This window comes from Pseudochaenichthys georgianus, chromosome 18, assembly GCF_902827115.2.
Source record: "Pseudochaenichthys georgianus chromosome 18, fPseGeo1.2, whole genome shotgun sequence".
NCBI classification, from domain to species: domain Eukaryota; kingdom Metazoa; phylum Chordata; class Actinopteri; order Perciformes; family Channichthyidae; genus Pseudochaenichthys; species Pseudochaenichthys georgianus.
This window is the reverse complement of record NC_047520.1, coordinates 17507134-17529393: the sequence shown is the minus strand read 5'-3', so window position 1 is coordinate 17529393 and position 22260 is coordinate 17507134. Positions and strand designations below refer to the sequence as shown.

General features: G+C 43.0%; 1 protein-coding gene across 4 annotated transcripts in view; it reads right to left on the bottom strand.

Annotated features, from left to right (window-relative positions):
* The window catches only part of kcnip4a (potassium voltage-gated channel interacting protein 4a), a 165309-nt gene that overhangs the window by 105740 nt on the left and 37309 nt on the right, over positions 1-22260 (bottom strand). Inside the window, exons 1-2 of one of the 4 annotated variants that reach the window (XM_034106608.1) lie at positions 13395-13615; positions 12822-13089 (exon numbers count right to left, since the gene is read on the bottom strand). The exons of 2 other annotated variants lie outside the window; for them this stretch is intronic. In XM_034106608.1, the coding sequence (XP_033962499.1) occupies positions 12822-12906 (85 nt within the window). In that variant the 5' untranslated portion in view covers positions 12907-13089; positions 13395-13615. Of the gene's footprint in view, positions 1-12821; positions 13090-13394; positions 13616-22260 lie in introns of those variants that run through there. One more of the 4 variants, XM_034106610.1, reaches the window with a different exon arrangement.

The following is a 22260-nucleotide window of genomic DNA, read 5'->3' as shown; positions in this document are numbered from 1 at the left end:
GTCTAGATCTGTCTTTGGTTTCCTGTCTGTGTGTGTTCCCTCCTACCTGTTTACTTGATTGTGTTCACCTGTTGCCCCTGTGTTTTATCCTCCCTCCTCACCTGTCTCTTGTTTCGTTGATTAGTCTAGTGTGTATTTAAGTTCTGTTTTTGCTGTCTGTCATTGTTGGTTCGTCGTTTGTCTGTGACTGTGTTCACCGGGGAGTGTTCTGATTTTTGACATTTAGCCTTGAAATAAAGGATTTTTCAGTGTTATCTGCGTTTGGGTCCTGCGTGCTTCACTCACCGTAACAGAACCAACCAACCAAAAGATGGACCCAGCAGACAGCCTGTACGAGGTGATGTACAATTTAATGTGCTTTAAAAACGACTGTCGATATGCCTCCAGTAGTGAAGAGAGGCAGTCAATTATCTCAACGGCACGCCAAGAAGTAACCTCAAGGCCCTGGTTAAAGGAGTTACTACCCGAGTGGGTGGAGGAGTTTTTCGGTAGCTTTGAGGTCAAACCTGTTTCCCGGCCTGCTAGCCCCTGGCATGCTAGCCCCCTGCCAGCCACAGTTCCCAACAAGTCTCCTTTCAAGGACCCTTTCGCTGGGTCTCGTCTGGCCTTTGGAGGACCTCTGAGCCTCCACAAGGCTTCAAGGCAGCATGGAAGGAAACGCAAGGCCAGGATTCCAGCCACGGCAGCCATGGTTCCGGTCCTAGCCCCAGCAGCCATGGTTCCGGCCCTGGTTCCAGCCCCAGCAGCCATGGTCCCTCCTCTAGTCCCAACTCAAGTCACTTCTCTAGTCCCTTCTCAAGCCCCTCCTCTAGTCCCTCCTCTAGTCCTTTCTTTAGTCCCTTCTCTAGTCCCCTCTCTGGTCCCTTCCCTAGTCCCCTCTCTAGTCCCTCCTCTAGTCCCTTCCCAAGTCCCTTCCCAAGTCCCTTCTCTAGTCCCTTCTCTAGTCCCTTCTCGAGTCCCTTCTCTAGTCCCTTCTCAAGACCCCTCTCGAGTCCCCTCTCCAGTTCCCTCGAGTGCCCTCTCCAGTTCCCTCTCGAGTCCCCTCTCCAGTTTCCTCTCGAGTCACCTCTCGAGTCCCCTTTCTAGTCACCTCTCAAGTCCCCTCTCAAGCCCTCTCTCTCGAGTCCCCTCTCAAGTCCCCTCTCGAGTTCCCTTTCCAGTCCCTACTCAAGTCCCTACTGAAGTGCCGTTGGAGGTTCCGCTGGGGGTCCTGCCAACTCCATGTCCTGTCCCGTTGGAGGTCCCGCCGACTACTCTTCTGCCGGGGGTCCTGCCAACCCTATGTCCTATCCCGTTGGGGGTCCCGCAGACTACTCTTCTGCCGGGGGTCCTGCCAACCCTGTGTCCTGTCCCATTGGGGGTCCCGCCGGCTGCTCTTCTGCCGGGGGTCAGATCTGAAATATTCTTGGGGGGCTGGTGGTGGGGGGGGGGGGGGTGACGTGCAACAACATTAACATTAACCTTTCTGTTGGTCGCTTGTTAGCAGACCCTTCACGCGATGGCAGAGCGAACAGGTACAGGCAGGGCCCATAATGATAGCCCTATAGTTTAAATCTACTACCCACACATGAACATATGGAAATGGGTTACTATTTAAAAAAAATAATGTATTTATAAATGTATTTAGGAACCTATCTATGTGATTTTTAGTGGGGGTCGACCTCAAATCCTCTAGGGGGGTCCAGGGGCATGCCCCCCGGTCAGATTTTATTTTGGAGTTAAATGATGCATCAATCTGGTGCATTTTGAGGGGGAAATAAAGAGACTAGATCTATGGAAACACCTATATTAAACAGAACTGTATACATTTCAATAATCATACAATCATGGCCATAACCAATAACATACCATTTCCAATATGAAAAAAACACTGAAACTATTAATTTATTTTTGGTTCATTTATAGTTGTGAGTGTGTCTGTGCTCCTGAATCAGCCTCTCCTGTCTCCCTCCTCTCCCCCCTGCTCCTCTTTGAGGCAGCAGCAAAGACTAGTTTTCTCTCTTTTAAAAGTGTATCTTACCTTTTTTAACCTAGTTAACTTTTTATTTATTTATTCATGCATATTTTACTAATCACATTACATTTCATTTAGCTGACGCTTTTATCCAAAGCGACTTATAATGAACGATTACAGGGACATTCTCCCTGGAGTAACTAAGGGCTAAGTGCCTTACTCAAGGGCACTCTAGTGGTGGTGTTCCTGGCGGGATTTGAACTCACAGCCTTCCGATCTTCAGCCCACCTCACTATCCATTAGACCAATCACTACCCTCTAAAATGGAAATATGTGTTTACATAAATGGTGACCACACCGTTTGAGACCCACTGAGAACTTAGACGAAGTTAACTATCTAAACACTCAGAGAGTCCTTTACCTCGTCTGAGCTGAGGACACACAGAGACCAATCAAGGGCTTTGATTTATGATCTGTATGACAGTGGCCATGTCGGCAGGCCACATCATGTGGACAGCCAGTCACCCTGTGTGAGGCAGGCCACTTAACAGGACAGAAGGAGGCGAGATCGGAGCAAGGGAGCGAGGGATCATTGTCCACAAGTTAATCGATCGCAGATGGCGTCGTGGTCACGGATGAATTAAAAAAAATAAAAAATTATATAAAAAAACTAAAAAACCTAAATGGGTCGCGAAATATACTTGGACGACCGTTAATATACCTGGGCGGCCCGCCCAAGTATAGTCTATGTGTGGGAAACCCTGGGTTCCGCTGGGGGTCCTGCCGGCTCCATGTCCTGTCCCGTTGGGGGTCCCGCCGACTACTCTTCCGCTGGGGGTCCTGCCAACTCCAGTCCCTTGGGGGTTGGGGGTCCCGCCGACTACTCTTCTGCCGGGGTTCCTGCCAACCCTATATCCTGTGCCGTTGGAGGTCCCGCCGACAACTCTTCTGCCGGGGGTCCTGCCAACTCCATGTCCTGTTCCATTGGAGGTCCTGCTGAGAGTCCTGCCAATCCCATGTCTTGTTCTGTTGGAGGTCCCGCCGCCACCCGTCTCGCCGGGGGTCCTGCTAACTCCTGGTCCTCTTCCGTGGGGGATCCTGCCAAAGCCTGTCCCACCGGCTCCGGTTCCTGTCCGGCCGACACCGGGTCCTGCCCGGCCTCCGGAGCTGTCCCGTCAGCGCCTTCCTGCCCGTCCTCCGGAGTTGTTCCGTCGCCGCCTGCTTCGCCCTCGAGCCCGGCCCCCTGAGAGCCACGGTCTTCGCCCTCGAGCCCGGCCCCCTGAGTGCCGTGGTCTTCGCCCTCATGCTCGGCCCCCTGAGTTCGCCCGCTGTGGCCTTCGCCCCTCCATGGACTCTGCCTTGCCCCCGGGCCGTCCCCCTGAGACCCCCTCCATGGACTGTGCCTTGCCCCCGGGCCGTCCGCCCGAGACCCCCTCCATGGTCTCTGCCTTGCCCCCGGGCCGTCCGCCCGAGTCCCCCTCCATGGTCTCTGCCTTGCCCCCGGGCCGTCCGCCCGAGTCCCCCTCCATGGTCTCTGCCTTGCCCCCGGGCCGTCCGCCCGAGATCCCTTCCGGGCCCTCCGCTGTGCTCCTGGGTTGTCAGCCCAAACCCGTCCTCCTGACCCCCTCCACTCACCCTGGTGGCCCTAGTTTTTGTTTGTATTTTTGTTCAGTGTATATCAAGGACTGCAAGGGGCAAACTAAGAGGTACCTGCCTTCAAACAACGCTCTCAAACTCGTTTTTTTTATATAGTGCATGCTAATTTGTTACAAAAAGTCCAAAGATATGAAAGTGTTTTTGTTCAATAATTTGATAAAAACAACTTAAAATGTGGGACAGCAGCAACCCTTATTTCAAAAAGTTAGATGAAAATGTCATATCCAAGAGAAATGTCAAGACAAATGTATGCAGCAAAAGCTGTCATGGATATGCTGCATCTCGTCCATTTCTTTTTATTGCCTCAGTTTATCCAGCCGTTTGACATTTCGCACACATCTCCACTTTGTGAGGGGAACGATCTGTTTGAAATATGAATCTTGAACCAATCAAAGAGGACATATAAACCATTTGAGAGTTACACAGCGCCTGGGGAAATGAAATATAAAAAAGAAAGACATATAAAAAGCCCTGATACCTGCGGGACAGCATGAACATTTCTCACTAAACAAGTTCAACTTTCCTGGACATTAACCCTAATGCTGAAAACATTGGTGGTTTATGATACTTGCATGGTGAAATGTGTAATTATATAAGAGCTATTACCGATAATAGGTTCATATTTACTCAAAGGTGCAATTCTCCTTTTCTTGGCATGGACAGTAATTGGCAGTAAACGGAGCGTGGAGAGAACATTGTCTCTCACACTGCTCTGCGCCTGGGGCTGAGGCTTAACTCTTTGTGAAAACACAGCCAGGGCAACTGAATAAAGGAAGCATCTAAAACAAAGAGCCTCATCGGGACCTTCAAATGAAGTGATTACAAAGTGTGAGCAAGTATATAAAGTTGAGTAGAGGAGAAGAAAAGGGATGTAAAAGCTGGAAACGGCAAGCAGGATAATTTGAGAAGAGAGAGCAAGGACAAAGAAAAAGGGGGATAGCCGAGGGGGGGGAACACTTTTTTGATTTGAGTTAACAGTAATGATCACTTAAAAGAGAGTCAGAGCAGATCACATAAGCTTTGGGTGACACGACAATTCTCTGAGAACCACAATGAGCAAAGAAAACAACTTTAAAGCAAACTAATTAAGACTCCTATAAAGGTCGGTAAACCTGAAGGGCTCAGTTTCAGCAGTGCTTTTGCTGATATTTAACCAAACAGTAGTAGACCAATACATCTGATGTTTAGGGTTTTCATAATACCAACCTGTAAAGTACATTTCTTAGTGGATTCAACACATAAGCTTTATAACTGGTCAATCCTCACCAAACTGAAGATAACCCCACCATGTTCCCCTCTCAGGAAAGGCAGTAATGGGGAAAACTGATAACATTGGCCAGAGACGGTTCATTTAAATGAGTAGTGACACGAGATAACTACAGGCCAATGCAAATATAGACACCTGAGGCACAATACAATCCAGCCAACTGGAAGAGATTGCTGACATCAATACAAGCACAAAAAACCTGTTTGATAATGTCCAAGTGTGGGCGATAATGTTCCAATCTTAAGCACTTGAATGTCCCTTTTAATTGGGATTGAAAGACATTCTGTAACACTGCAAATGTGTCCATTGGGGGAGTAATGATTATCTTAACATAATCTATAGTAATGGAGTCTGTTGAAGTGATTATTCAGCATATGGGAGGGACTGGGAATTACATTTCCACAGTTCTTTGTCAAGCTCATCATTTTCTAACTAGGGTGGTGAATGTGGGGATATTAGGGTCTTATAGGGACTTCTATAGAACAGAAATGTCTTGTTTAACCTGATTGAAGTCAAACACAATTCATGTGCTACCCCTTTAATAATCCTTACCTCTATATAAAAGCACAAATACTATTTACACTCTGGTTTTAAAAATAGTTGTAGACGGAATGTTCCACTACAGTGAGTCTTCAACGCTGGCCGAATTGTCTTGCAGTATTTTTTTCAGTCAGGTTTAGTCTGATCTGTACGGAGCCCCTAAAGGGACATGGAAAAAAAAAAAAAAAGAGAGAGACAAAAAAAAATGAAGTCAGGATAACGGATTCGTTTCTCGTGCGCACGAGAAACGAATCCGTTATCCTGACTTTATTTTTTTTTGAGAAAGTTACCGATGCACCAAGGAGGAAGTGGAACACGAGACAACCATTTCATTACAGACTTTTATGTTTACGTGGGGAAATGACAGTGCATACATTATTTGAGATATATTTTGAAGTCAGACTTAATTGTATGGACATTTCGGCTGCTGCTGCTGCTGCTGCACCACACACACACACACACACACACACACACACACACACACGCACACGCACACACACACACTTCCAGAAATACACGCACACACCGGCCTAAAATCACACACACACACACACACACACACACACACACACACACACACACACACACACACACACACACACACACACACACACACACACACACACACACACACACACACACACACACACACACACACACACACACACACACACACACACACACACACACACACACACACACACACACACACACAGCGGCGGACTGGCCATCGGGACGACAGTTTACGTGGGCTGGGCTGGGTGCGAGTCCCGGGCTGATTTTTAGTCCCAGTCCGCCAGTGTAGGCGGTGCGTAAAAGCTCTTTGAGCGCTGGTGCTGCTCTTCTCTGAGTTACACGTCCCGCTGCCTCCTGGAGTGACCACACACCCCTGGCCGAAATGTCCTTAAAGTGAAGTCTAAGTACAATATATATCTCAAATAATGTATGCACTGTCATTTCCCCACGTAAACATAACAGTCTGCAATTAAATGGTTGTCTCGCTTCACTTCCTCCTTGGCGCACCGGTAACTTTCTCAACAAAAAAAAGTGCGAGATGACCATGAGAAACTTTCTCGTGCTCACCAGAAACTTTCTCGTGCGCACGAGTTAGTATCTCGTGCGCACCAGAAAGTATCTCGTGCGCACCAGATAGTATACTAACTCGTTATCCTGACTCTTTTTTCTCTCCCTCTGTTTTTTTTTTTTTTTCCTTCATGTCCCTTTAGGGGCTCCGTAAATCTGACTGGACCAGCCTGGGTTTTACTACTGTACGGCATAAACAGCGAGTTGAGATAAAGCTCCCAATAGGCGAGCACTGTGCACTGACCGAACGAGCCAAAGAATCAGTGCTGCTCTGGTGTTGGCACAGCAGAAACTAGAAACCAGAGGAAGAGAGGGACGCTGTGACACAAAGAGACGGATCTGCACCTGCCAGGAAGCTGATATGGACACAGATATCACAGGCAAATGTCTCCTTTCTGCCCTCGCCACGAGGCAGTGAACCACGTGAAAGGGTCATGGTGAAAGGTTAAAGGAAAGCCGTTAGCAGAGGACACTGATACTCGTTCTTCTTTTTCCATTATGTAAGAGTTCTGGCCCAGATGCTCAGAGGCTCTGGATCACAACACCCTAATCTGTTGCTTCAAGGCAGTGCAAGACATCTTGTTAAGATACTGTATATTACTGCATGTCATTACTCTGGAGTGTCAGTCATTAGTCTCCTACACAGAATGTGCCCAAAACAGCTTTTTTTACCTCTAACTGAACACTTCTGGCCTGATTTTCATTACATTTGGTGGAAAGGTGCAGCATGGGATGAGAAAGTACTCCTTCAAATGGAGCGGATCTGAATCACAGGGTGAATGCACACAATATATTTAACGTATGGGAACAGGCGGTGCTCCAAGAGTGTTTTTCTAGTTTCAAAATGTTGTCAGAGTAAGTTTGAAGGAAGTATTGAGATTACACTGAATCAAAGAGTCATGTATTTATCCCGGGAATCTCAATGTCAAAGCTTCCAGGAGTATTCAAGACAGATCTCTTGGGAATATTTTCTATACAAGGAGTTAAAGGCATCAAAGGTCGTAAGCAAACTGTAAGCAAGCAATCACATCTTGAAGTCTGGTCAGGTGAACCAAGCAGACGCCATGTTAGTTCACTGGGTGTGAAAGGGAGCAGCATACCATCTGCTGGGAATTATTGGAGAAGTGGCACAAAGGCTGTTATTTGTTTCACTTATAGACTTTAACCACTGGCTTACAATAAATGTCTGCATGTGCAATGATTTATCACCGTCTGTATTAAAAGCTGTGAGCACTACATTACTACTACACTGTCTTTTCTACACAGCCTCTGTCAGACCGGGTACAGTGCTCAGGTATCAAATATTCAGTGTTTGGTTAGGGAGTATGGGCTTTGAACGAGCTGTCCTCATGATACAGGTGGAACATGACCTGCTAATAGCCGTCAGCAAACCAAAGAGAGGGAAATAAAGACTGGTCCTCACGTCACTGGGCAGGTCATACATGTGCTTCCAAGTGCATGCTGAACAGTCACTGAGTGCATATTCACAGCTTCATTGTGTCCACGATCGGATGAGTACCTCCAAGTCTTCACTCACAAAGAAAATACTTTTCCTGGCAGCAGTACACTTTGATTTTAGTTTCCAGATAAGACCATCTTTCAACTTATAATTAGTGGAGAACTACAGAAGAGTTTTCAATAATTCAACAACTACTCCACAACTTATCCTTAGATGAAAAGGTTTATGTCGAACATTATGAGACGGATATTATTCCTCGTTTTCAGACTACACCGTCTCAAAAGACCTTGAACAACTGTTGCTAGAGAATGGCAACATTTGAGGAAAGTCCAGTTCCGAGTGAACTTGACTTCTCAAAGAAGACCACAGTTGGCCGAGGACACACTGGGACAGGAACATCTCCAAAGAAATCTATTTAGTTTTGTATTCGAAATAAAACAGAATTTTGAGAGGGAAGAAATTAATGTTATCATTAAGAAGCCCAGAGATAACACAATCCTTCTACATTGTTCCATTACGAAGAACAGACAAGCAAAAAAGTCATTAAAACGGAGGAAACATTAATAATAACTGCATTAACAAACTAATCCAATTTCTTAGAGTCAATACAAGCACGGAATAACTCAGAGGCTTAACTCAAAGCTTTGAAGAAAGGAAAGTGCAAAGAAAGTCATACTCAGCAACTTTTACCTTTCTTTTTATAAGACTTGACTGCTGTCCCAATTACAAAAACAGGATGATGAATTACACTACCTTAAATACCCTAAAGCAGTGGTGTCAAACTCAAGGCCCGGGGGCCAAATCCGGCCCGCAACTTCATTTTATATGGCCCGCAAGAGCTTGCAAAGAATATAATACGTTTATTATACGGTTACATGCTACTTTACAGTATATCTATATATGTTCATTTTAATTAATTTCTTATTTTATAGTTATTTATCATTTTTTTTTTATCTTTGATTTATCCTTCATTTTATTAATCTGTGTGAATCTGTGCTGTCCTGTTTTTCAATCGTACCGTGTTGCTGTTAAACTACTGAATTTCCCCACTAGGATTAATAAAGGTCCATCTTATCTTATCTTATCTTACAGAAGAATGTTGCCCATAAACTATATGTCCCACAATGCATCTCATTTTGTGACATGCGCACTGAAGACTTGCAATTATTTGCCCTAGACTTTTGCTTTCAGACATAGTTAATTATGAAGTTATTACCCTATCCAATAAAAATCCAATGCAGAGGCAATAATATAATATAATACATTATTTCATATATATTATGTATTTATATATGTATATTTATATAGTTACAACTGGCCCTTTGAGTGCAACCATAATGCTAATGTGGCCCACGATGAAATTGAGTTCGACACCCCTGCCCTAAAGCAATAGGCGAAGATGCTTGAAAATGCTTTTATCTGACCCAGTGTACTACAATGCGAGTTGCATGAAGGTGGAAAAGACTTGTTTCCAGCCATGTCGGTGCGCAATCAAGGGTATTGACTGCATACATGATAGACATTGAAAACGTGTCACTCTAAAGTAGGCAGCATAAATCACACGGCTTTAAATGATTCTGATGAATTCGCTGCTGGACTGGTAGCTCCGTGTTGGAAATGTTCGGCTAGATTTCCCCTGGTGTGAGCAACAAATAAGTTCCGGTTTTCCAATTTAATTTATTATGTGCTGACAGTGCTTTCTGGAGTTATAACCTGGAAGGATTTATAATTTGTTTCCCTCTCTGATTTATGATTTGTTTCAAGGCCTACTGGGCAGCACTGGTGTCTCCACTTTATTTTCTAAAGCAGCAACAACAATAAATTATTTCCTGGATTCACTGAAGACATCAAATGAGTTATCACACTAGAAATATTGACGCACAGAAATGATAATGAGGTAAAAATGTGACCTTTAACATACTCCTTATCCATAGATCTTTATTGAGAAATAAGCCAGTGTGGACAAAAAGCATTTATGACCTTACAGATGTGATGAAAGCTCTTACATCACACACTACCCTTTATATTTTTTTGTGGGACTTGACAATTGATCAATGAAGCAACGACTGCAACTGTTCAAGGACAATGAACGCCTCAATTAAAATCCCACGGTCTGTTAACTCACTCCATCTATCTTCCTCTTCTCACACAAATATGAGAGAGCCGGCGTTATTGTTGTCAAACTCCAGTTGTAATCATCTGCAGCACAGACTTCCAGATAAGTCGATATGGTGTGTGTACAGAGAAATGGATCCACTTAAGCGGAGATTGTCTAATGAATGACTGATGGGTTTGGGAACTGTAAGCGTGTACGCCTGTCGCATGATTACGTAATTAGGGTTACTTTAGCCGACAACAATTATTTGCATAATTGTTAGCTACTGAGTTTAAAGCCATTAATACAAATGTTGCATCAAATATACATTGAATAAGGTGCATTTCCATCAGCTTGGTATATAATCAACGTTTATATGTGATGAAAGAGAAGGGAACAAAGAGCTGGTGAGAAATGTTTCTGCTCAGATGAGACCAGATGTGGTGCTTTCCAGAGACCGATGATAACAGAGATGTCTCCTGATGTATAATGTATGGGTGCATTTGACAGCACTGGGGAAAGTTATCCTGCAGTTGTTGCGTCTATCTAGCTTTTGTAATTCACATACAAATATTAGGATGAAACCTGGTGTGATAATAAAAGTGGGATATTATAACAAAATATTCAGTGTGTGATGAGAGAGGGATGTTCGATGCGAGAGAAGACATTACCGAGGCGATTACTTACTACTGCTGCACTGGTACAAGTATACGATTAAGGTTATACATAAATTAATGCAGCAGCTCCACAAGACAACACTTAACTGTCTTGAACTACTTTTTTAGTTAAATTAGGTTGGCCTACATAAGAAGAACAACCTGTCGTAAATAAATCTGTCTAGGGGTAAAACATTGTTTCAGCTAATTAATTGGAGATTAGTAAATACTATTTTGCCAACGATCACATCATTTTGATGAGCAGATATTTACATTTACAACAGGTTGAGTTGCAAAGCCAAACACGCCAACAGAAAAGTTCACAATCATTTGGGTTTCTCTATTTTAGATCATAAAGGTTGAGGTTGTACGCAATCCTTTATACACCAACGTCATCGTTTGATAGGCTGATAGCTGATTGGCTCTTCTAACAAACATCATGCTTTCCAAAGACTGAGAGTCAGTTACTCTGTTATTTAGCCCCAAAAAGAACGTTTCTCTAAATCACCATATGTACAGTAATTGGGTTTTACTCCGCACGCAGGGAAATATGTCCATGTATTTAACATGATCAATCATTTAAAAGGACTGACAATATTGTACCCAAACAAGTAGCGCAGAATAAAGCAATGCCACATTTGTTAAATAACCAAACCTCTGAGGACAGTAAATGAAATTATGACTGAATAATGATCATCAAGTGGGAATTGCAATGTGACCCAAACGACCTGCTGGTAGCTATAGAAACTGCTCCTCTGGGTAGACACAATAGATGGATTTCTCCACACATGCAGTATTTACTGGTGTGATTGAAAATCTGAAGCCACCTACTCTTTAATAGCTGCCTCCCATCCTCCCCTCACGTGCTCTGTCACTAAGCTCAAGGAGAAAGTGGAAGTAGGCATTGGTTGTATGGAAATACCCTCCGGAAACATCCCTTATTGTAAATCCATGTGGGTTTTTCCAGTACTGTATATACAACAATTAGGAAAGGGGGGGTGGTGAAGTCCATAGGGACTTGGCTTGGCAACTGGAAGGTCACCAGTTCAAGTCCCGGCAAGACCAAGTGCTACCGAGGTGTCCCTGAGCAAGGCACCGTTCCCCACACTGCTCCCCGGGCGCCGTTCAAAATGGCAGCACACTGCTCCTAACACTAGGATGGGTCAAATGCAGAGAAACAATTTCCCCACGGGGGATTAATAAAAGTCCATCTTAATCTTAAAGAGCCAACACTTGAAAGAAATCTCCCATGTTGGAGTTCATTGGCATCTTCATGTAGCACCTCTCTGTGGCTCAGCATCCCCTCACAAATGCAGCGTGCTAATCAACAGCTCAGTTAATGCAAGACTGAATGAGAAGGTAAAGGTGTCAATGTTTGCTTCACGTGTTGGCACATCATCTATAGAGCTATACAGAATCAAGAAAAGGCCAATGATCAGGTCCAAGGATACGCAGCCTTATCGACATATGAAACCAGTAATGCGAGCCAGATATCAGTGCATGCTACTGCTGCTAACCTTTATCCTGTATTGAACTCATGGAGTAATCTGCTGCTAATCCACTATAATACCAGATTTAATCTTGTTAATACTCTGTCTGTCTTGTTGGAAAGGCTCTTTGCTGTGTGTGCGCTGAACACAAAAGGGAATCCAACATCAAGTAGGCTTTGAAGGATGATCCAGGTGCAGACATAGTGATGAATAATGCTGCATGGGCACAAAGCATGCAACAACTTCCGTGTCATTTCAGGAGGATTCAGCATTAATGTGCAAAACACGTGATGAATGTAAGACGCGGCTAACAGACCCAAAGAGTATGTAAATGCTTAAATACTTTTTTAAGTAACGATATACTATTAACAACCAAAAACTGCGCAAGAATACTTCATTGTTGTGTTTTCACGTATGTCAACACACATATTGTGATCATTTAACTCTGGAATTCATCACCATAAATATCAAAGTGTCCCAACACAGACCAAACGTTAACTTTTTAATAAGCCGTCTTTACCAAAATGTAAATGAGTGGAGGACTTTCACGGAACACAAAACGCAGATTAAAGCGAATACAGGGGTAGAAATCATCCTCTCAAAGTGCAGCAGGAGTCTTACCGGTGTTGAGCGTCCCTGTGACGAGTCGGTACAGGTACTGTGCGAACTTGAAGATCTCCCGCTTGCACCTTTTCCTGCAGCTCATCGTTGCTCCTTGGAAGGGGCGGCAGGGGGTGGGGGGGCTTGGAAAAGGTCAGCACTAAAGGTGGACTCGGGGTAAAACAGAAAAGAAAAAAAGAAGCAATCCAAGAAAGAGTTTTACTTTGATAAAGTCCAGCGTCCTCTTCTGTCCTCCACTCGTGAGGGGGGGTCAGCGTGGCCCTTGTGTCTGTGTGTGGCGGGAGAGATGATCATGAGTGAGGGGAGATCTGTGTGTGTGTGTGTGTGTGTGTGTGTGTGTGTGTGTGTGTGTGTGTGTGTGTGTGTGTGTGTGTGTGTGTGTGTGTGTGTGTGTGTGTGTGTGTGTGTGTGTGTGTGTGTGTGTGTGTGTGTGTGTGTGTGTGTGTGTGTGTGTGTGTGTGTGTGTGTGTGTGTGTGTGTGTGTGTGTACGGCTATGTGTGTGTGTCCTGGCTCCAGGGTAAGGCCGTCTGATGTTGTGAGCTTTTTCTGTCAGGTCATTAATATTTGCTTACCGGCTGATTGCCTCCTCTGGCAGGTTGTAATTTGTTCCTTCCACTCACTCTTTCTCTTCAGACTTCTCTAGCAACTCTTCAGAGCTGAACACGCTCCCCCTCCTCTCCCACTATGTTCCCCGAGAGAACTCTTCACAACACAGAGGTGCTCCAATGAGTGGGCCTCTCTCAGACACACACACAAACACACACTCCTACATTTGATCTCGTAGTGTGCCTGCTGCTCGCTCTACTCAGCACCATCTGTGGATGTTTTACACTCACTGACGGTTGCCATGGAGGTGTGGCCTGATTGGCCAGAGAGTAGGAGGAGGAGGAGAATGAGGAGGAAGAGAGGGGGGGATATACAGCTCACAAGGAAGAGGAGGAAGAGGAGGAGGAGGAGGAGGAGGAGGGAAATAAAAGGAGAATTAAGGGGAAAGTGTCCACCAATGAATCTGCAATGACAGTACATGATGGGCCTGCCGCAGCATGAAGGGTAAAAGCGTGAGTGACAGTAATGGATGATGTTTATGGTGCATCAAGGGCTCTTCAGAGGGAAAGGGAGTGACAATTACACTGTACAAGTGTAAAAAAAAGTCTAGAGCAAAAGCTAAGGTTTGTGAGATTTTCTTCGACCAAATGTCAAGGTCAGCGCTAATAATGAGTGACAGCGTCAATGATGACATTAAGTCCATCCGTGAGCATCATCTTCTTCACTAATTACCCACACTGCACCCCGATCGCACTCATCTATCAATGCCAGGCGCTCCCATCTGAAACACCCGTCATTAACTCAAACCTTTCACTGGCTGCACTCGAAATACTGCAGTGAATTCTGCTTAAGAAAACACTGATTTGTTCACATTCTCTCATTAGTACACGTCCATCAGGCGGAGAGACAGGTATGGTAGGAGAGAGGGTTACATTTGCTATGAGACAGAGTTGATGTTCCACAGGTTACTGAAAGAACGGCAGGTCTATTACGGCCCGTCTACACGGCAGCGTTAAAAAAATCTTCCAACGCTTCTCTGCCCATTCACTTTGAAAGGGGTGACGTCACTTTGCTTCGCTTTTCGCCGAACTGCATTGTGGGGAAGCAAAGCGAAGATTTCCAGGATTTCCAGGATTTCTAGGATTCAAAAGTTGAGCAATGTTCAACTTTTGAAGCTGAGCTGGAAGCGTCAGCCAATCAAATCCCGTTTATGCAAATCTGACAGTACAAGCGCTAGCCAATCAAACCACGTGCAAGTTGGGAGAGCTTGAGTTCATTTCTTCATATTCAAAACGAGAAATTACGGTAGGAAATCACCCGGTTCTTTACGACCAGTAACTATTTACCGGGATACAAACCGGAGGAACCAGGCATGGAGGGAGGTGGCAGAGACAGTGGGTGAAACTGGTAGGTTTTCGCCTGTTTGGGGAGTTTATATATATATATATATATATATATATATATATATATTGCTCGCATAAAATCCCGGGGTTTTTTGCTTTGTATGTCGGGGGCGGGAGATGCATGTGATTGGTTGCTGGTTGCGTTGCTCGCAAAAAATCCCCAAGCTTTCAGACACGCCCAGCTCCAAGATTTTCAAGATGTTTTCAAAGCTGCTGTGTGGACGGGCCGTTACTGTGGATGCTGCCGTGCAGACTCTGACCTTGAATACAAGTTTTGAAGAGTGAGGGGATGGTTTTACAGGCAGTAGGAAAAAAGGTTTCAAGGACTTGTGTGATACATGTTACTGGGTCAGAGCAGCACAGAAAACTAGTACAGTGTCTGAATCAGGTGAATCATTTAAAAAGGTACCTGTGGGGTGCAGCAGTGCCTGTTTTTGACATGATATGCTTCCATATACTTTGGCAGAGGATATAACAAACATTTTAATAGACAGTGGCTTTTAAAATGATGTAGCTGCATTTTTTATTGAGCACAAGCCAACTATAAAGATTAACTAACTATTTGTATCTTCATGAGCTGGTTAAAAGAACCAGTCGACTTTTGAGCAAAAGGGTCTTAAATATGGCATCGCTCCATGCTCACTGCTTTGGTTGTACACTACTGTGTTTAGATGCCAAGCAATGATTGGTCAATTGCTGTTAAAGGGAGGGGCTTAACAAAATAACCACCACCAAGTTATTTTTATCGCTTGGTTCATTACTTTTTATGAAATGGGTTTATAAAACATCTCGTGAATAATGGCCTTGGATGAAAAGAAAAAAAGAAATGGTTATTTATACCTCAAACCCTCGAGGGTCATTTTACCCCCGTTATTAAAAAACGCTGAATAATGTAACATCTGTAACAACAAAAGTTTCATAGTAGCTTTCTATTAAAATTAGGGCTGTCAAGTTAACGTATGGAAGCCCATTTCCGCCACTTGAAAAAAATAAAATCCCCATGAAAAGTCATAATTATGAGATAAGAAAGTCGAAATAATGAGATAGAAAGTCATAATTATGAGATAAGAAAGTCGAAATAATGAGATAAAAAGTCATAATAATGAGATAAAAAGTCATAATGAGATAAAAAGTCATAATAATGAAATAAGAAAGTCGAAATTATGAGATAAAAAGTCATAATAATGAGATAAAAAGTCATAATTATGAGATAAAAAGTCATAATAATGAGATAAAAAGTCATAATTATGAGATAAAAAGTCATAATTATGAGATAAAAAGTCATAATAATGAGATAAAAAGTCATAATAATGAGATAGAAAGTGATAATTATGAGATAAAAAGTCATAATAATGAGATAAAAAGTCATAATTATGAGATAAAAAGTCATAATAATGAGATAAAAAGTCATAATAATGAGATAAAAAGTCATGAGGTTGAGAGACTTTGTCACAACAGACAAACTAGCAGCTCTTTGGCTCGAGTTCTCCTATTTATCTTGACACGGAAATGGATTGTGAGTACATTGAGGACTACTTTAAACGTGGATTTACAACTGATGAAATACTTACTTTGCTTGCTGATTCACATGGAGTTGTACTAAGCAAACGCACCCTTGAAAGGATTTTAAGCAAGAAGCAGCTCTGGCGTCGAAAGAATAAAACCGATGTGGCTGAGGTGGCTATCTTCATTGAACAGCAACTGGAAACATCTGGTCAGTGTCATGGTTACAGATGGATGCACCAAAAATGTTGGTTACATGGAATTGTGACTGACAGAGAAACAGTGCGAATACTGTTACAGTTATTGGATGGTGAAGGTGTTGATCTGAGGTCAAGAAACAGACTGCGAAGGCGCATCTACCACAGCTGTGGTCCAAACTATGTATGACACATTGATGGTTACGACAAGCTTAAGCCATTTGGAATTGCAATCAGTGGATGCATTGACGGGTTTTCCAGAAAGATGATATGGCTTGAAGCTTACAAAACAAACAAAGACCCGAAGATCATCGCTGGCTACTTTATTGATGCTGTTATCAATGCTGGTGGGTGCCCTGCCAGACTCAGACTTGATTTAGGAACAGAAAATGGCCATATGGCTGAAATGCAGCAGTTTTTGCATTTTTCTGAGAACCAAGCTGAAACAGACAATGTAACCTTTGGTCCAAGCACTGGAAACCAGCGTATTGAACGATGGTGGCTGACCTTGCGAAGTGAGTGTGTCCAGTTTTTTAATATAAAAACAAAATATATATAAACTACCTTTTCCTGTTCCATTCGCTGTATGTCTTCCTCAGGCACATGTCGTGACCTTAAATAGTCAGATAGCTCGTCCATCTTGTGACAGTTGAAAAAACCTCTCCACCTCTGTTGAATGAAATTAAAGCTTAAATGTAACCTTAAATACATTTGATTTTTAAAGTTGATTTTTACAAAATCGTTTTTGTTTGTCGTTTTGGTATTCAATCATCTTCACATTAAAGGTAGGTTGTGTAAGTTTGAGAAACCGGCTCGAGATCGCTAGAATTTGAAAATACACAACTGGAGAAAATCTGCCACTTCCTCACAGAGCCCCTCCTCCAACACACACGAATGCGCACATGACCAATGAGGGCACGAGATCAGTTTGTGCACAGATGGAAGGCTGACAGGCAGGTAGGCCATCCAGTCACTTTAGCCGGGCCGGCTCAGATGATTGGTCGTGCTTTCTACAGCGACACGGCTTCCACCGATGATATTTTTTTATGGATTTATTGTCAAAGCACTTCAGATATTCATTGCTATCGGGATGTTAAGAGCATTCCATGGAATATAACAACAAGCGTATCTCGAGCCGGTTTCTCAAACTTACCTTTAAATGTCATGTTTAAATAAGACTATAAACTATACTCCAAATGCTCCAACTAAGGAGGAAGGGGAGCATTATTTCATTTTATTAGATTTTATTGATCTTGTAATACTTAAAATAGGACTCTTGGTTATCAGATTTTCGTAAGTTGCCCTCTGATATGACAAATCCAATCTTTAAAGTGGGGAAATATTCACTCCTTTTGATTTTATTGTGAGGCATTTGGCTGGATGTTCAACAAAATAAAGAAGCCAATGGAACTTCAATTCATGTTTTTAAAATGCATTTTTATTAAGAAGGGAAAGTTGTTATATATATGCCATGAGCGTGTTTATTTACTTAATGCTCTGCTTTTTTTCAGAACTGTGTAGCAAAAACTGATTTGTAAAAAGGGGTTGACCCGGCTTGTATTAATATTTTATGAAACAATTAGCTATCATACTGACTTGCATGGCAACAACTTTCATTGTACGTTGATACATCTCAACAGCAAACGTTGCGTTGCATGTAAACTAACAGTTGACTATTTTCAGACTTGTTATAACATTCCCATTAGGCTTTTCCCTCTTTCATGAACATAAGTAACCTATAAGCTATACTTTAGTTGTGATTAAGACTATATTTAATATAAGGAAAAATACAAAATGTGTTCTAATCGGTCCCTACTCCTCTCCTCCTCTGCCTCCTTCTCCTCTCTTCCTATTCCTCATCTCCTCTATTGCTTACTCCCTCTTCCACACTTCCTCACTCTCTCCTCTTACTCTATCTCGTATATTGCTAACACACTCCTGCCCGCATTATCAAGAGCCTGACTAAGTTCTAGATTTGCCAAGTAGCCGAGATATCCATGTGTGTTATGATATTAGGGTCATGCAGAGTGAGATCGCTATATGAGAGAGAGAGAGAGAGAGAGAGAGAGAGAGAGAGAGAGAGAGAGAGAGAGAGAGAGAGAGAGAGAGAGAGAGAGAGAGAGAGAGAGAGAGAGAGAGAGAGAGGGGTGTGGCGCGTGCATGTGCGTGTGTGTGCATGGTGCGAGAGTGAGCGAGCGTTTTTATGTTTCTGGAAGTAAAACGAAGCAGTAGAAAATATAGGTCTGTGAAGTATTTTGTGTAACAAGAAGAACTAAACAAATGCAACGGCCTCCAAAAGAAGATCTCGCATCTCTCCAGTCATTTCGATATGATTGAACCTGAAGCTTGTTGCTTCGGCCCTGGGAGACCACAGAGTAATCCCCTGTTTCCTCGACTACGGTCTGCGAGCCGACAGGAAAGTTCAACACATGCATAATGAATGCTACCCATGCTATCTGACTGTACCACTTCGGGTTGGTGATGTTACCGAATAATCGCTATGGTATTATCATTTCCCCCAGAATAGCAAACTGAAAAGCGATAAAGAACGACCGTGCAATGTACAATTAACGCATGACTTTTTAACCACTGCGTTACATGTACTGTAGGCTACTATAATTAGTGTATGTACCGTAGCTGAGATAACATTTACGGGCTAGCAGCAGCAGTATGCCTACACTATTGTCATTAGTGGCGTGAACGTTACCACAAAACTATAGGCATATATATTATAGTTCATAACAGGTAATGTCAAAACTATGAACTGCATTGTTGTAGTTTAGCTGCAATATAGGCTATATGTAACATCTAACATTTACAAAAGTCACCTGTAATAGTTACCTTATTTAGGACTAGATAGACGCTGTTTGCATGAAGAGACCTTTGAAGACAGCGCCACTGCAGCGCATGCGCACTTCTTATCTCATAATTATGACTTTTTATCTCATTATTATGACTTTTTATCTCATTATTTCGACTTTCTTATCTCATTATTATGACTTTTTATCTCATAATTATGACTTTTTATCTCATTATTTCGACTTTCTTATCTCATAATTATAACTTTTTATCTCATTATTATGACTTTTTATCTCATAATTATGACTTTTTATCTCATTATTTCGACTTTCTTATCTCATAATTATGACTTTTTATCTCATTATGACTTTTTATCTCATTATTTCGACTTTTTTATCTCATAATTATGACTTTTTATCTCATTATTATGACTTTTTATCTCATTATTTCGACTTTTTTATCTCATAATTATGACTTTTTATCTCATTATTTCGACTTTTTTATCTCATAATTATGACTTTTCATGGGGATTTTATTTTTTTCAAGTGGCGGAAATGGGCTTCCATATTAACCCGTTAATAACGCGTTAACGCAAAAAAAAATTAACGCCACTAATTATTTTAACGCGATTAACGCATGTGTATTTTTTTTCCTCGGCCGCCCCGTAGCTTCAGAGCGCATCGAGTTTAAAATACCATCTACAAGCTGATGCTGGCAGCCCCGCTCCTGCCGCCCGCTTGTGGCAGACCACACTTCCACGCTCACCGGCAGGCACCGACTGGCCATCGGGAGGACCGGGAGGGTGTGTGTTTGTGTGGCCCGAGCGAGCGAGAGAGAGACCTTACGTGCATTACCGTACCGCAGTGTGAACGCGGCTATTGTTGTTGTTAGCATCTGGTGCTAGCTAGCTACGCTAACGGATATAAGGAGCTGTTTAAATGAAAACAGAGGAGCGCTCCATCCACACAACTGCACCGAGCACTTGACTTTATGCAGGAAGCCAGACAGCGGGACATTGTAGGAGAAGTCAGCACACTCATGATTGCAGCAACATGATTGCAGCGTCCAGGCAGCTCCCGTTCGAGCATATGCCTTGAGTTGCACATAGCTCCAACGATCTCACACACACACACACACACACACACACACACACACACACACACACACACACACACACACACACACACACACACACACACACACACACACACACACACACACACACACACACACACACACACACACACACACACACACACACCCCATTTGTATTGTATGAGAGAGGTTCCAGGTTGAATTGAGGCGAATATTTGTAATGTTCAGAGGTTGTTGTGTTTAATATTCATGAGAATATTTGTCATTGTTCAAATGATAATAAACATTAGCATAAAGCATATTTGTCCACTCATATGTTGATAAGAGTATTAAAAACTTGAAAAATATTCCTCTAAGGTACATTTAGAACAGATAAAAAATGTGCGATTAATTTGCGATTAATCGCGATTAACTATGGACAATCATGCGATTAATCGCGATTAAATATTTTAATCGACTGACAGCCCTAATTAAAATACATTTTTCAACACACCTTAACCTCTTAAGGCCACCGTCTTTGCTCGAGAATGCTTTACTAAATAGGTAGGCCTGTTTCTGTGCATACATTGCTTGAAGACTTGCATTATGTCTATATATTGCAGGCCCCACCCACCCACTGACCCCCTGAGAACACTTAACTTCAACATGTGTGCAACTCCATCAGCTGTCACCAAGCCCCCGGTTTCCATTTCCATCCAAGTCTCCGATAAGCAAACGCACCCCTGAAGAGATTTCACTGTCCATGATACACATAGTTCAACCAGCCTCCTCTCCTTCTCTGAGGTGAACAGCTGGTTGGCTGCACACATGAGCGGTTAGCAAACCAACACTGACTAAAGTCTGTCAGTGAACTGGCCAAAGTCACATTTTTCCTGCAAGCTTGTGCTCTCAGCACCTCTCCACCCCTGTTGAGTGTGAAGTAAAACAAATCCCCACATTCCAGTTCCATATACAGTCGGGAAGATCTCTCAACCTCAGTCATGTTTATCTTAATGAGTAAGGTCAAGGCAAAACAAAAGGTTATGTGGTGACGCAAACACAAATCTTGTGGGATGCGCTAAGGTTTTAAGACAAAATGTGAACAGTGAAGGCACATACTCCAACTACAGAACTACTAAAAAACGAATTGTACAATGTATATACATTTAGAAAGAGGTTATGTTTTCAATTAGTTTATTTGGTTTGGTTTTTTGTCAGCATCATTACGGGAAACTAGAGGCCCGATTTAAATGACATTTGGTAGAAGGGTTTAGCATTGGCCAAGAAGAAAATCTATTAAATATTGGAGAGGAAAATCACAGGGCCTTACCTATGGAAACACTGAATGATTTGACAAATCACCCCCAAAAACTTCTGAAAGGGTTAAGCTGGTGAAGTGTGGACTCATGTCATCTCTACTGCTGCAGAGAGGAGGCTCAGATCAAAGCAGTGCACCATCAATTACACCATATATAATATTTACAATATAGATGTGGCCTTAAAACCTCTCACCCAGAGTTTAAAGTTCCCAGAGATACTCTTCTTTCTTTGCAGACGTTGATGGAACATGAGCTTTTCCATGTTGCTCCCTGCAGCCATGCCAGACGCGACATGAAATAGGCTCCACTCAGCGAGACGTTGACAGATTTATTGATCCATCTAGAAAACAGTAACTGCAGGTGCCCGGGGGGCCGAGAGCCACCATTACCCCCCCCCCCACACACTTCTCGTGAAAGTAGCTTGATCGGCTGGAAACTGCAGAGAGCAGTTTGTCACCAAATATCGGGGCCACAATTTACTACCACAGACTTCCTCAGCGAAATGAATGCATGCTGAACAGCAGCGATATGTCTGCAGTTTAATAAACAAGCTGAAAAATGGAAATGAACACGGACTCTGCAAGTGGAGAGAGACAG